Below are 13,960 nucleotides of genomic sequence, written 5' to 3' on the forward strand. Positions count from 1 at the left end.
GCTGGTTAAAAAGATATAAAGGTGGATCAAGTGAAAAAGGTATGGGAAAGGCAGAAGTGCTAAAGATCAGAGCAGAAACTAATGAAGGAAAAAGAGGCACTACATAGTGGTGTACGTACCACCTAAGACAAATGCATGGTCAGTACAGGAATATGAAGAAATGATAAGTGATACAGGAACATGTCTGGAAGAAATGTTGGGTGGCTGTGAACGAACTATAATGATGGGAGATTTTAATTGTAAAGAGGTGTGTTGGGAGGACTGGTCAATGGAAGGATCAGAGACAACATGGGAAATACACTATTGACACTGGCAATGGAAAATGTGTTAACTCAGTGGGTCAAAGAAGATACTAGGTTTGGAGGAGAGGAGCATCGTCAAGACTGGACTTGGTCTTTAGTACAGAGCCAATGGTCATTGAGGAGATGAGGGTGGAGTGCCCTTTAGCAAAGAGTGATCATGCAGTTTTGGAGTTCAAGGTGATAGACGAAGAGAAATCTAGAAGAAATGAAGAATATAAAGTGGGAAGATGGAATTATGCCAAGACAGATTTTGGAAACCTAAAGAAATTCTTTCAAGAGACAAATTGGATGAAATTCAAGAGTGCTAAGGAGCAAATGAAAAGTGGAAGGAATTTATAAAAATATACAAAGAAGGTGAGAAAAATTTGTACCAATAAGACAACATAGAAGTTGGAAAGCAGGACTGGTTTAACGATAGATGTGAAAAGGCTAGAACAAGAAAAGAGGATGCATGGAAGAGGTGGAGAAGGAAAAGACGGATTAAGCAGTGGGAAAGTTACAAAAGAGCAAGAAATGAATATGTGTTGATTAGAAGAGAAGAAAGAAAGAAACAAGAAAAGGATATAATTGATAAATGTAAAGACCAACCAAGGCTTTTTACAGACATGTGAACAACAACATCAAAAATAGAGAAAGTATTGAAAGTTTAGAAGTAAATGGAGTATACAGTGAAGATCCCAGGAAATGGCAGAGGCTATGAATGGATGCTTTCGGAAGGTATTCACAAAGGAGACTGCTTTTGACAAACCACTGGTAATGGAACAGAAAGGGATTATGAAGGAGTTTCAAGTAACTGTGGAGGAGATCAAGAACATGATGGGGAGTTTAGAAGTGAGAAAAGCTGTGGGACCTGATGGGGTATCAGGATGGATTTTAAGAGAATGCAGGAGCAATTGGCAGAAAAAGTTTGTGAAGTAATTGATGCCTCATTAAGGGAAGGTGTAGTGCCCCAAGACTGGAAAAGAGCTAACATTGTCCCAATCTATAAATCAGGTAACAAAGAGACCCATTGAACTATAGACCAGTGTCACTTACAAGTGTGGTAGCTAAGATGTGTGAGAGGGTGGTGAAGACTAGATGGACAGACTTCTTGGAGAAAAATGACATACTTTGTGAGTGTCAATTTGGTTTTAGGAAAGGGCGTTCATGCACGACAAACCTGATATGTTACTATTCGAGGGTGATAGATGTAATACAGGAAAGAGATGGTTGGGCTGATGGAATATATCTGGATTTAAAAAAGGCCTTTGATAAGGTACCACACCAGAGACTGATCTGGAAACTTGAAATGGTAGGAGGAGTGCATGGCAGTTTACTAAAATGGATGGAAGACTTTTGGTAGGAAGAGAAATGAGAACAATAATTAAGGACAGACCATCAGAATGGGGATTGGTGGAGAGTGGAGTTCCACAGGGATCAGTGTTGGCACCAGTAATGTTCGCAGTCTACATAAATGACATGGTGGATGGGGTGTCCAGTTATGTGAGCCTATTTGCAGGCGATGCAAAATTGTTAAGAAAAGTGAGATGTGACAAAGATTGCGAACTACTCCAGGAAGACTTGGACAGAATATGGAAATGGAGCTGTACATGGCAAATGGAGTTCAACACGACAAAATGCAAGAAAATAGAGTTTGGCAAGAGTGAAAGAAGAATCAGGAGTATGTACAAGATAGGAAATGAAGACATAAAACCAGTCATGAAGAAAAAGACCTTGGGGTGACAATTACCAATGACCTATCGCCAGAGAGACATATAAACAAAATAATTGGAGAAGTATTGAACTTATTGAGGAACATAAGAGTGGCGTTCGTATATCTAGATGAAGAAATGATGAAGAAAATAATTACTGCAATGATAAGACCGAGGCTTGAATATGCAACAATACAGTGGGCTCGAACTTAAAGAAACACATAAGGAAACTAGAGAAAGTACAGAGGGCTGCAACGAAAATGGTGCCTGACTTAAGAGATTTGACTTATGAAGACAGACTGAAAAGAATGCAACTTCCAACCCTGGAAAACAGAAGAGAAAGGGAGACCTGATAGCAATATACAGAGTGATGATTGGCATGGAAAAAATGGATAGGGAAGATCTGTGTATGTGGAATGGAAGAATGTCGAGAGGGCATGGGAAAAAACTAAAATGGCCACTTATAGGAGAGATGTGAAAAATATAGCTTCCCTCATAGAAGGGTGGAAGCATGGAATAGTTTAGACGTGGAAGTGGTCAACGCAAGGAATATTCATGATTTTAAGAAAAAGCTGGACATTAATAGATATGGAGTAAATACACACACACACACACACACACACACACACACACACACACACACACACACACGGTAGCTCGGGACAACACGAGCATAGCTCTTTTCCCGTATGTTACAATTAGGTAAATACAATTAGGTAAATAAATACACACACACACACACACAAACACACACTGGGGTAAACAGTTATATTAATTTATTTGCTGATGATGCAAAGCTGCTAAGAGTTATAAAAAAACCCAAGATGACTGTTTGCTGTTACAGGAAGATATAAATAAAATCTATGAGTGGAACAAGAAGTGGAAATTGGAGTTCAATGCCAATAAATGTCACATTATGGAACTAGGAAAAAGCAAAAGAAGATTGGTATGGAACTATTTGATGGGAGAGGAACAAATAATGAAGACTAAAGAGGAAAAAGATCTGGGAGTGATTATACAGGAAAATTTGAACCACGAAAAACACATAAGCAAGATATTTGGATTATCATATAAAATGTTGACTAATATAAGAGTGGCATTTCAATTCATGTACAAAGATATGATGAAAAAAATCATCACAAGCATGATAGGTCCATAGTTGGAATATGCAGCTGTGGTGTGGTCTCCGAGCTCTAGAAAAGATATAAGAAGATTAGAACGGATACAGAAGATTGCTACAAAGATGGTGACAGAACTAAAGGACTTAATATATGAAGAACGGCAGAAGGAAATGGGACTACCAACCTTACAAGATAGAAGAGAAGAAGGAGACCCAATAACAATGTACAATATAGTCAATGGCATTGAAAAGATAAACAAGGAAGACCTGGTGCTATTGACAGAAAAAGATAAAAAGCCAAGAAGTCATGTAAAGAACATCAGGATGAGGCAGTGTGTGAAGGATATTGGAAAATAGTTTTCCACACAGAATGGTGGGGAAGTGGAATGCATTGAATACTGAAGTTGCTACAACACACAATTGGATAAATGGAGATATAGAGACAGGACACTATGAGCCCCGCTCAAATCCTGTAAAATACAACTAAATAAATACAAACACACACACACACACACACACACCTTTTGCTGCAGCAGTCCTTGCTTTATGACCATCTCTGACCTTCCACGCCCTGCCCTGGCCGCCCCACACACCAGAGCGGAGGACGCCCCATGCCCAATACCCACAGCGAACAGTCGTGTCTCGTGTGCATGGCGCCCCACCAGCTGCAACACCTGCTCCACATTGGCCACCATGCCATCCGTGATCAGTAGGATCTGGGGGGCAGGAAGAGGTGAGCTGAGACTGCCCCACCTAACCTAACCTGACCTGACCCAACACCACTGTCCAAGGCTGATAAAAGGAGGTTGTGACAGGAGTCAAGAGAGAGAGAGAGAGAGAGAGAGAGAGAGAGAGAGAGAGAGAGAGAGAGAGAGAGAGAGAGAGAGAGAGAGAGAGAGAGAGAGAGAGAGAGAGAGAGAGAGAGAGAGAGAGAGAGAGAGAGAGAGAGAGAGAGAGAGAGAGAGACTTATGCCCCACCTACCTGCCGCGAGTAGCCAGGTGTGGGCGGCTTGTTGTAGATATCCTTGAGGGGTGCCAGGATCTCAGTGCCACCCATGTCAGCATCCATCGTGGCCTGCAGCTGGCACGCCTCTCGCAGCGTTTTCTCAGAATACACACGGCTCCCCCTGCAACAGTCACACCATGGGAATTACAACACACACACACACACACACACACATAGACCATGGAGCCATCGAGCAGGATGCAAGCATCTAAGCAGCTCGCTGAGATTACTTCAAAAGGAGTTGGACCACAGGCCTAGACATATGTAGAGGGGGAGAGGGGGCCATAGGTTCTCCTATCTCTAAAGGAAATAAGTAGAGATGTACTGATACCAACATTTTGGCCGATTCCGATACCGATACCAGCTAATTGGGCCGATACCGATCTACTACTGATACTGATACCACCGATACCGATACTACTACTTATAGTGATTACTGCACTGGACACCAGGATGAGTTGGTGGACGGCGAGCATTATCAGATGGGAGGCTTTGTTTTGGAGGATGCTGTAAGTCCTTCTGAGAATGTTTGTGAAATAGGAGCAATTCTAGAAGCTTTTCGAAGCCATTTGCAAAGGCAAATTACTCAGTAATTGGAATGAATATCTTCTCAGTCTTCTGATTCTTGTCAGTTATTTTAAATTCTTACTTCTTACTCCTTTAGCGACCAATTGGTCTTGTGCATTTTCATTATTATTTTTATTGACGATATTGTGGCGATCAAAAATATTTTTGAAATTATTAAAATTGTAAAACAGACACAAAATATTTGCAAAAGAAACTCATTTTGTTGTGTATGTTTCTCTTTAATTAAATCTGACATCCTTTGATATTAATTCATTACACATTAGTAGACCAATTCAGAAAAATAAGCTTTCACCTAATCTTTTGAATTAAATATAAAAAAGTTTAGTTTATTCTAAATTTCTAGAGTATTGCTATGATCTTTAATAATTAATATGGAACAAATTATACACAATGCACATGATTACAAAAAAGAATCGTTATTTTCTTAGTTATGGAATTTTTACATCCTTAGGTTAACACAAGCAACTTAAAAATTAAACTTGCATTAAAATTAATATACATATATAATTCGAGCTTCCACCTATTCCAGTATGATATCTTGCAAAAGGCTAGAGCACTGTTAATTATAAATCAAATAAGAATATGCTGTTATTTACAATAATGCAAAATGCCTAACTATATATATATATATATATATATATATATATATATATATATATATATATATATATATATATATATATATATATATATACCAAATCATTTTGTTGGATTCTCAATATCTGCAGTTTGACATTCTTAGATTATAGTTCAAAAACATAAGCTTTTCACCTGTGTAAACTTTATGTGTAGAGACAGTGAGAATGCGTGGTGAGTCGTGACTGACCATGTGACAGGATGCCGGAGTTCAGCCTATACGCGTTTCATACACATCCAATTTAGAGGTTGTGGCTTATTACCACAGAAAACAGTATTCTATGACATATGGTAATCACCACGGAAACTTAATACGCCGTATTATATTAATTTGGTATCATCAATATCTTATATCAAATATATCACTAAGTTGTAAATTCCTTTTAGGTATTGGAAGTATCGGCATGAAATAAGCCGATGCCGATACCTATACCAATACCGATGCCCAAAAAATGGGCCGATACCGATGCATCAGTACATCTCTAGAAATAAGTGTTAGACCACATATAGATAATTAATGAACAATGAGAGAGAGATATGGAACCAAGTAGCGCTGCCAAGCACACGACGGAACCAAAACATACGCCAAGTGGGAACCAACACATTATAGAAACCCCTATAGCTTTAAGAAAACTGACTGATGATATTATGGATAAGGATTTCTCGGGTTTCCGGGATGAATGAAGTGATATGAGAAGACTTGTTAATGTAGAAAGAGAATTAAGATACATGAAGGAGGTGATGACCAGTCTTATGGATAAACAAGACCGACTGCTTGCAGAAAACACAGCCCTGAAACTAAGAGTAACTGAATGTGAGAAAGTAAGTGAAATAAACCAAGAATTGAAAGAGGAGATTCAAGAAATAAGGAAGCAAAATGACGTTCTTAAACCAACATGTCAAAATTATGAAAGCTCTCTAAAGAACTTGGCGGATAAAGTGTAGCAAGGGATTACAGACAGGGTAGAAGGTGGTCTAGGTGATAACAAGTTGAAAGAATTAAGAAATGAATGGAAAAAAGAGCAAGAAGAGAAAAAAGTCAAATTTTAAGAAGTCGTAAGGAAGCAAATTCAGGAGAACACCAAAGTCGCTGTAATAGAGGTTATCAAGGAGAAGGAAGATTTAGTGCGAGATGCAGTGGAGAAAAAAAAAAGCTTTGTGATTTATGGGATGAGAGAAAAAGAAAAATCCAAATAAATTCACAAGAGAACGTGAAGAAAGGGAAATGGCCAAAACAGTTATCAAATGAGTACAAGACAGCACACAAGAATTTGAGCAGGAGGTGGAGGAAGTGATTAGACTGGGAAGGTACAGTGAAGGAGGAAAGAAACCAATGAAGGTGAAAATGAGATCTCAAGTGGCTGTAGAGGAAATTATGGCTAGAAAAGGGAAGCTGGCCGATGATGTCGATCACAAGGAAATATGGATAAAAAGAGCTATGAACATAGAGGAAACGGAAAAGGAGAAAGTGCTAAGAAGTGAAGCTAAGGAAAAAAACAAGAAAATGACAGAAATAGAGAAGAAGAATTTTTACTGGAGGGTTCCAGATATAAAACTAAAGAAGTGGTATCTAAGGAAAAAAGAGGTCATGGAGGAAGTAATAAATTAAGAGTAATTTATACTAACTTATACTAACATAGATGGTTTGTTATTAAGTATATTGGAAGTAAGGGATTATTTGAAAGAGAGAAAGCCAGATGTAATGTGTATTGCTGAAACAAAACTGAAAAAAGAGATCCATGTCAACTTTAAAGAGGAAGGATATAATACCTGGATGGTACAATGCTAGAGGCTTACAAGCAAAAAAGGCAAAGGATAAAGCGTGGAAGAAACTTTTAAAGCAGGGAAATGACTATAATAGTCAACAGTACAAAGACACTAGAAATGAATATGTTAGAGTAAGGAGAGAGGAAGAAAGAAAGTTTGACTAAGATGTAGTGGATAAAAGCAAACTTTTCTACAAGTTTATAAATGGCAAAACAAAGAATAAGGAAACAATTGAAAAAATAATTAAAGAAGGAAAGACATACCAAACAGAGAAAGAAATGTGTGAAATAATGAATGAGAGCTTCAAAACGGTATTCACTGAAGATGATGATTTCACAGAACCTAATAGGACATTGAATTGCCAAGGATTACAGGAGATTGCAGTGCACAAAGAGGATACTGGAAGATTACTGAACAAGATGAAAGTCAGGAAAGCAATGGGGCCAGATGGTGTATCAGGCTGGGTGTTAAAAGAATGTAGAAAGCAAGTACTGGAGCCAATTTGGGAAATAATTAAAATTTCAATGAATGAAGGGAAAGTTCCACAAGAGTGGAAGAGAGCCAATGTATTACCGATATTGAAAGGAGGAAAGGTAACTGAACCACTAAACTACAGACCAGTGTCACTTACAAGTGTCGTTGGGAAGTTATGTCAAATAATTATCAAAGAAAAGTGGGTTAAATTTCTAGAAGAGGAGCAAGTCATATCAAACAGACAATTTGGATTCAGGACAGGGCAGTCATGTGTATCAAATTTAATAAGTTTCTACTTCAGGGTTATTGCAGGACTTGAAAGAGAGATGGATGGGTAGACACAGTATACCTGGACATTAAAAAGGCATTTGATAAAGTCCCTCACGGAAGACTTCTTTGGAAACTAGAGATCATAGGAGGATTGCGTGGAACCTTGCTCGAATGGACAAGAGATTATTTGAAGGATAGGGAAATGAGAACTGTGATCAGAGATACATACTCATCTTAGAGTAAAGTAACTAGCGGAGTGCCACAAGGGTCAGTGTTAGCCCCCTTATGTTTCAAGTTTATGTAAACGACATTCACATTGGGGTAAACAGCTATATGAATTTATTCACTGATGATGCAAAGTTGCTATAAGTTATCAAAACCAGAGAGGACTGTCTACTACTACAGGAAGATTTAAACAAGATCTATGAATGGAGCAAGAAGTGGAAAATTGGAGTCTAATGCCAAGAAATGTCACATAATGGAACTAGGAAAGAGTAAGAGAAGACCAGTATGGAACTATTTAATGGGACAAGAACAAATAACGAAGACATAAGAGGAAAAAGATCTTGGAGTGATCATACAAGAAAATCTGAGCCCTGATAAACACATAAACAAGATATTTGGACTATCATATAAAATGTTGACTAATATAAGAGTGGCATTTCATTACATGGATAAAGATATGATGAAAAAAATCATCACAAGCATGATACGCCCAAGGCTGGAATATGCAGCAGTGGTATGGTATCCAAACTCTAAAAAAGATATAAGAAAATTGGAAAGGATATAGAAGATTGCTACAAAGATGGTGCCGGAATTAAAGGACCTCACATATGAAGAACGACTGAAGGAAATGGGACTGCCAACCTTACAGGATAGAAGAGAACATGGGGACCTAATAACAATGTATAAGATAGTAAATGATATTGAAAAAATAGACAAAGAAGACCTGGTGCTGTTGGCGGAAGAAGATGGAAGGACAAGAGGACATGAAAAGAAGATCAGGATGAGGCAGTGTGTGAAGGATGTTGGAAAATACAATTTTCCACACAAAACGGTGGAAAAATGGAATGCATTGGATAAGAAAATTGTCACAGCACATAGTGTGCATAACTTTAAAGAAAAACTAAATAAATGGAGATATGGAGACAGGACACTATGAGCCCCGCTCGAACCCTATACAATACAACTAGGTAAATACACACACACACACACACACACACACACACACACACACACACACACACACACACACACACACACACACACAAGCCTGATTTGATTATGTACATACCTATGTAAAAATGGAAATATAAATGCTGGAGGAAGAGGAGGAGGAGAAAGAATTATCTCTAACCTAACCTAATTCAATTGAATCTAACCTAACCAAGCCCTAGCCACTCACTTCGGGAAGAGCGATGAGAAAGAGGACCCGAAACTGACAATATTGAAGAGGCATCCTGCAGGCAGACTTTTGAGGAACAGAAGTAGCGTTGCACGGGCACTCTGAATGTTCTCCCCGTTCATACTGCCTGTGGGGTTAGCTTAGGTTAGGTTACATCAGCATGACAAAACTCCACTCACCTAGCCAGCCACCTAACCACTCATCCACCTAGTCAACCAAAACCACCCAGCCACCCACTACAGTATAATCTAACTGTGCATGGGTGAGGTCAGGCAATGTTAGGTTAAGTTATTATTACAAAAAGTATACATAGTATATATATATATATATATATATATATATATATATATATATATATATATATATATATATATATATATATATATATATTTTTTTTTTTTTTTTAGAGAAGAGGGCCAGCCAAGGGCAAAAAAAGAAAAGCTAAAAAAAAAAAGGCCAACTTAACTGCTGGCTCTATAAAAAGTGGAATAGCATCAGCCAAAATTAGGGAGCAAATGCCTCGATACCTCCCTCTTGAAAGAAGACAAGTCGTAGGAATTCGGAAATAGAGATGCAGTGAGGGAGTTCTAGAGTTTACCAGTGAAAGGTATAAATGATTGAGAGTACAGTAATACTCTGCTTAACGAACGTTCGTTTAACAAATTTCCGGTTTAACCCCTTCCTTACCGCAGCCACCCCCCGATATAAACAAAGCGTTCCCCTCCTATACGCAGCCCCTGCCCGTGTGCGCACGTGCCTCACGGCCAGATCTACACATTATATTTCTTTCTAACTCAGTGTTATGTACTTTTTTCTAAACATATTTTTGTCATTTTATTAATAAAAGAAAACGTAAACATAATCATAAATTGTGCACTAATCATAAATTCAGCACACACTCTGCACCAGGTGAGGGTGGCCCTGAGGCAGTCATAACTAGGCTGCTCCCCCTCACTTGCCGAGAGGGTTTCAACACTGCTGTCACTATCACTCTCTCCTATTTCTTTTCAGGATCATAGTCTGAATCATATTCATCTGGAGAGTCTTCCAGTATATCCTCACTATCTGTCTCATAATTATGATAATCCTCATCGCTGCTACACGAAGCAGACGCCATTATCTCTAACTAGAGGCAATAGAACAGTTTCACCATGGCCGATACTAGAGAACTGACGTTCTTGGGGGGACTGTGGGAATAATATATGTCAAAGAATAGTGATTGGCTTTATAGTTTATGCATGAAAAATTAACTCCGATATTGATTGGCTAGTAGGGGGGATGGTTTTGTGAGGCTGGGGTGGCTAAAAATAACGCCTCCAGTGTTTGTTTGTTTATAGTGAACCACGTGGAGTATGAAAAAGGCAAAATCCACACTCAGGCCACGGTTATACACGGAAATGTATTGGTGTGGTATGCACGTACCACGGCAGCATCTTGCGGTACCACGAGGTCGCTTTTGCGCGTGGTACGCATGTACCACAAAACAGTCTTGCGGTAAGGAAGGGGTTAATGTACTACATAAAGTTAGACCAAAAATCCTCATAACGTACAATCACATCCGTTTTAGCGAATTTTCTGGGTTTGAATTTGCCGGGTGAGGGCCCGAAGCAGTAGTTTCACTGTAATTGGCTGGCTCCCCACCTCTGTCTCTAGCGCTCCTGGAGCTGGATCCAAGATTCTTTAACAACGTCAGAGCAACCTCTTGCAGCGAAATGGCATCCATGAACGCTTGGAGGGACGGTGACAAGGTTGCTTTCAGGTTCCTCTGAGGTTGCGGGAACACCACCTCTGGAGGTGGTGTTACTGTCTTATATATGCATTTATGTTCACAAAACAACATTTCTATTAGCTTTTACAAACCTTTCCCCAAGAAAGGATTGTTTTGCAATGCATAAAGTAAAATCTTACATGGAATACCAAAAAATAAAGCAGAGATGAGATGAGCCACAGACGAAGCGGGAGACTCGCGGCGACTCGGCTGCTGCTTCTTCTTCTTGTGACCCTTTTAGCCTGTGTGTTGTCTTTCCCCATGATATTTGTTTCCACTCCTCTGTTGCCTGCTATAATGGATATCATATCATAGTATTCATATATGCTCATGCCACGAGGATAACCTGGACTCCGTGGCAGTGAGTGATAGTGAATTACTAATGAAATATCCTCGTGGCATGAGCGTATATGAATACTATGATATGATATCCATTATAGCAGGCAATAGAGGAGTGGAAACAAATATCATGGGGAAAGACAACACACAGGCTAAAAGGGTCACAAGAAGAAGCAGCAGTGCCGCAGTCTCCGCTGTCTGTGGCTCATCTCATCTCTGCTTTATTTTTTGGTATTCCATGTAAGATTTTACTTTATGCATTGCAAAACAATCCTTTTTTGGGAGCAAGGTTTGTAAAAAGCTAATAGAAATACTGTTTTGTGAACATAAATGCGAGAATGTGAAAGAATTTGTATGTAGCTCCTCTAACTTCTAATGACTCATATGACATCATAAAAGTAGTGGTGGTAAACCAGTTGCCCAATATGCTGCCAAAAACATATATATAATTTTTTTCTTTTAACCCATGTGGTATGTTGGGGACCAGTCCAGAACGCATCCCTCCTTATTTCCATTATTTCCAATGGGAAAATTACGTCAGCTTAATGAATTTTCGCTCTACGAACAGCTTTGACACCGCCTATCCTGTTCGTTAAGCGGAGTATTACCGTACTAGTTAACTTTTGCGTTAGGGAGTTGGACAGAATAGGGATGAGAGGAAGAAGAAAGCCTTGTGCAGTGAGGCCACAGGAGGAGGGGAATCATGCAGTTAGCAAGATAAGTAGAACAGTTAGCATAAAAATAGCGATAAAAGATAGAAAGAGATGCAACATTTCTGAGGTGAGAAAGAGGCTGAAGTCAGAGGAGGGGAGTTGATGAGATGAAAAGCTTTTGATTCCACCCTATCTAGTAGAACTGTGTGACTGGAACCCCCCACACATGCAAAGAGTATTCCATACACGAGTGGATAAGGCCCTTATACAGAGTAAGCAGTTGGAGGGGTGAGAAAAATTGGCGGAGATGCCTCAGAATGCCCAACTTCATAGAAGCTGTTTTAGCAAGAGATGAGATGTGAAGTTTCCAGTTAAGATTATGAGTAAAGGACAGACCAAGGATATTCAGTGTGGAAGAGAGAAACAGTTGAGTGTCATTGAAGAAGAGGGGATAATTGTCTGGAAGGTTGTGTCAAGTTGATAGATAGAGGAATTGAGTTTTTGAGGCATTGAAAACAACTAGATTTTCTCTGCCCCAATCGGAAATCTTAGAAAGATCAGAAGTCAGGCGTTCTGTGGTGTCCATGTGTGATCTGTTGACTTCCTGACGGATTGGTCATCTCTGAAAGGACGTGGTAAGATGTAGGGTGGTATCATCAGCGTAGGAGTGGATAGGGCAAGAAGTTTGGTTAAGAAGGTCATTAATGAGTAATAGAATGAGAGTGGGTGACAGGAAAGAACCCTGAGAAACTCCACTATTAATAGATTTAGGAGAGGAAAAGTGGCCGTCTACCACAGCAGCAATAGAACGGTCGGAAAGAAAACATGAGATAAAGTTGCAGAGAGAAGGATAGCAGGGCAGTTTTGAAATCAAAGCTTTATGCCAGACTCTATCAAAAGCTTTTGATATGTCTAATGCTACAGCAAAAGTTTCACTGAAATCTCTAAAAGAGGATGACCAAGACTCAGTAAGGAAAGCCAAATCACTAGTAGAGCGACTTTGATGGAAGCCATACTGGCAATCAGATAGATTGTGAAATGACAGATGTTTGAGAATTTTCCTATTCAGGATAGATTCAAAAACTTTAGACAAGCAAGACATTAAAGCTATAGTACAGTGGTTTGAGGGGTTAGAATGGTCACTCTTTTTAGGAACAGGCTGAATATAGGTAAACTTCCAGCAGTGGTGTTCCACAGGGTTCTGTCCTATCACCCACTCTCTTTCTATTATTCATCAATGATCTCCTAAATCTGACTCAATGCCCTATCCACTCCTATGCTGATGATACCACCTTGCATTATTCAACAGCGTTCAACAGACGCCCAACCCAACAACAATTAAATGACTCAAGGCGAGATGCTATAGGACGCCTAACTTCTGATCTTTCACTTGTTTCTGATTGGGGCAGAGAAAACCTGGTTTTGTTCAATGCCTCAAAAACTCAATTTCTACAACTATCTACTCGACATAACCTTCCAGACAACTATCCTCTCTTCTTCAATAACACTCAACTTCCCTCTCCTCTACATTAAACACACTCGGTCTATCCTTCACTAAAAATCTAAACTGGAAATTTCACATCTCTACTCTTGCTAAATCAGCTTCCAAGAAGTTAGGTGTCCTGTGGCGTCTTCGTCCATTTTCTCTCCTCCCAGCTGCTTGCTCTGTACAGGGCCTTATCCGCCCGTGTATGGAGTATGGCTCTCATGTCTGGGGGATCCACACACAGCTTTACTAAACAAGGTGGAATCTAAAGCTTTTCGTCTTATCAACTCTTCTCCTCTAACTGACTGTCTTGATTCTTTAAGTCACCGCCGCAATGTTGCATCTTTATCTGTCTTCTACCGCTGTTTTCATGCTGTCTGCTCTTCTGAACTTGCTAACTGCTTGCCTTCCCCCCTCCTGCGGCCTCGCTGCACAAGACTCTCTACTTCTTCTCA

General features: G+C 39.5%; 1 protein-coding gene across 5 annotated transcripts in view; it reads right to left on the reverse strand.

The window, feature by feature from the left end:
• The window catches only part of LOC123511574 (von Willebrand factor A domain-containing protein 5A-like), a 46,028-nt gene that overhangs the window by 24,375 nt on the left and 7,693 nt on the right, over positions 1–13,960 (reverse strand). For all 5 annotated transcript variants that reach the window (XM_045267625.1, XM_045267595.1, XM_045267609.1 and 2 more), the window contains exons 9-11: positions 9,260–9,386; positions 4,096–4,240; positions 3,635–3,829 (exon numbers count right to left, since the gene is read on the reverse strand). In XM_045267625.1, coding sequence (XP_045123560.1) covers positions 3,635–3,829; positions 4,096–4,240; positions 9,260–9,386 — 467 coding nt within the window. The remainder of the gene's footprint in view (positions 1–3,634; positions 3,830–4,095; positions 4,241–9,259; positions 9,387–13,960) is intronic.

This window comes from Portunus trituberculatus, chromosome 4 (assembly GCF_017591435.1).
Source record: "Portunus trituberculatus isolate SZX2019 chromosome 4, ASM1759143v1, whole genome shotgun sequence".
In the NCBI taxonomy this organism is placed as follows: domain Eukaryota; kingdom Metazoa; phylum Arthropoda; class Malacostraca; order Decapoda; family Portunidae; genus Portunus; species Portunus trituberculatus.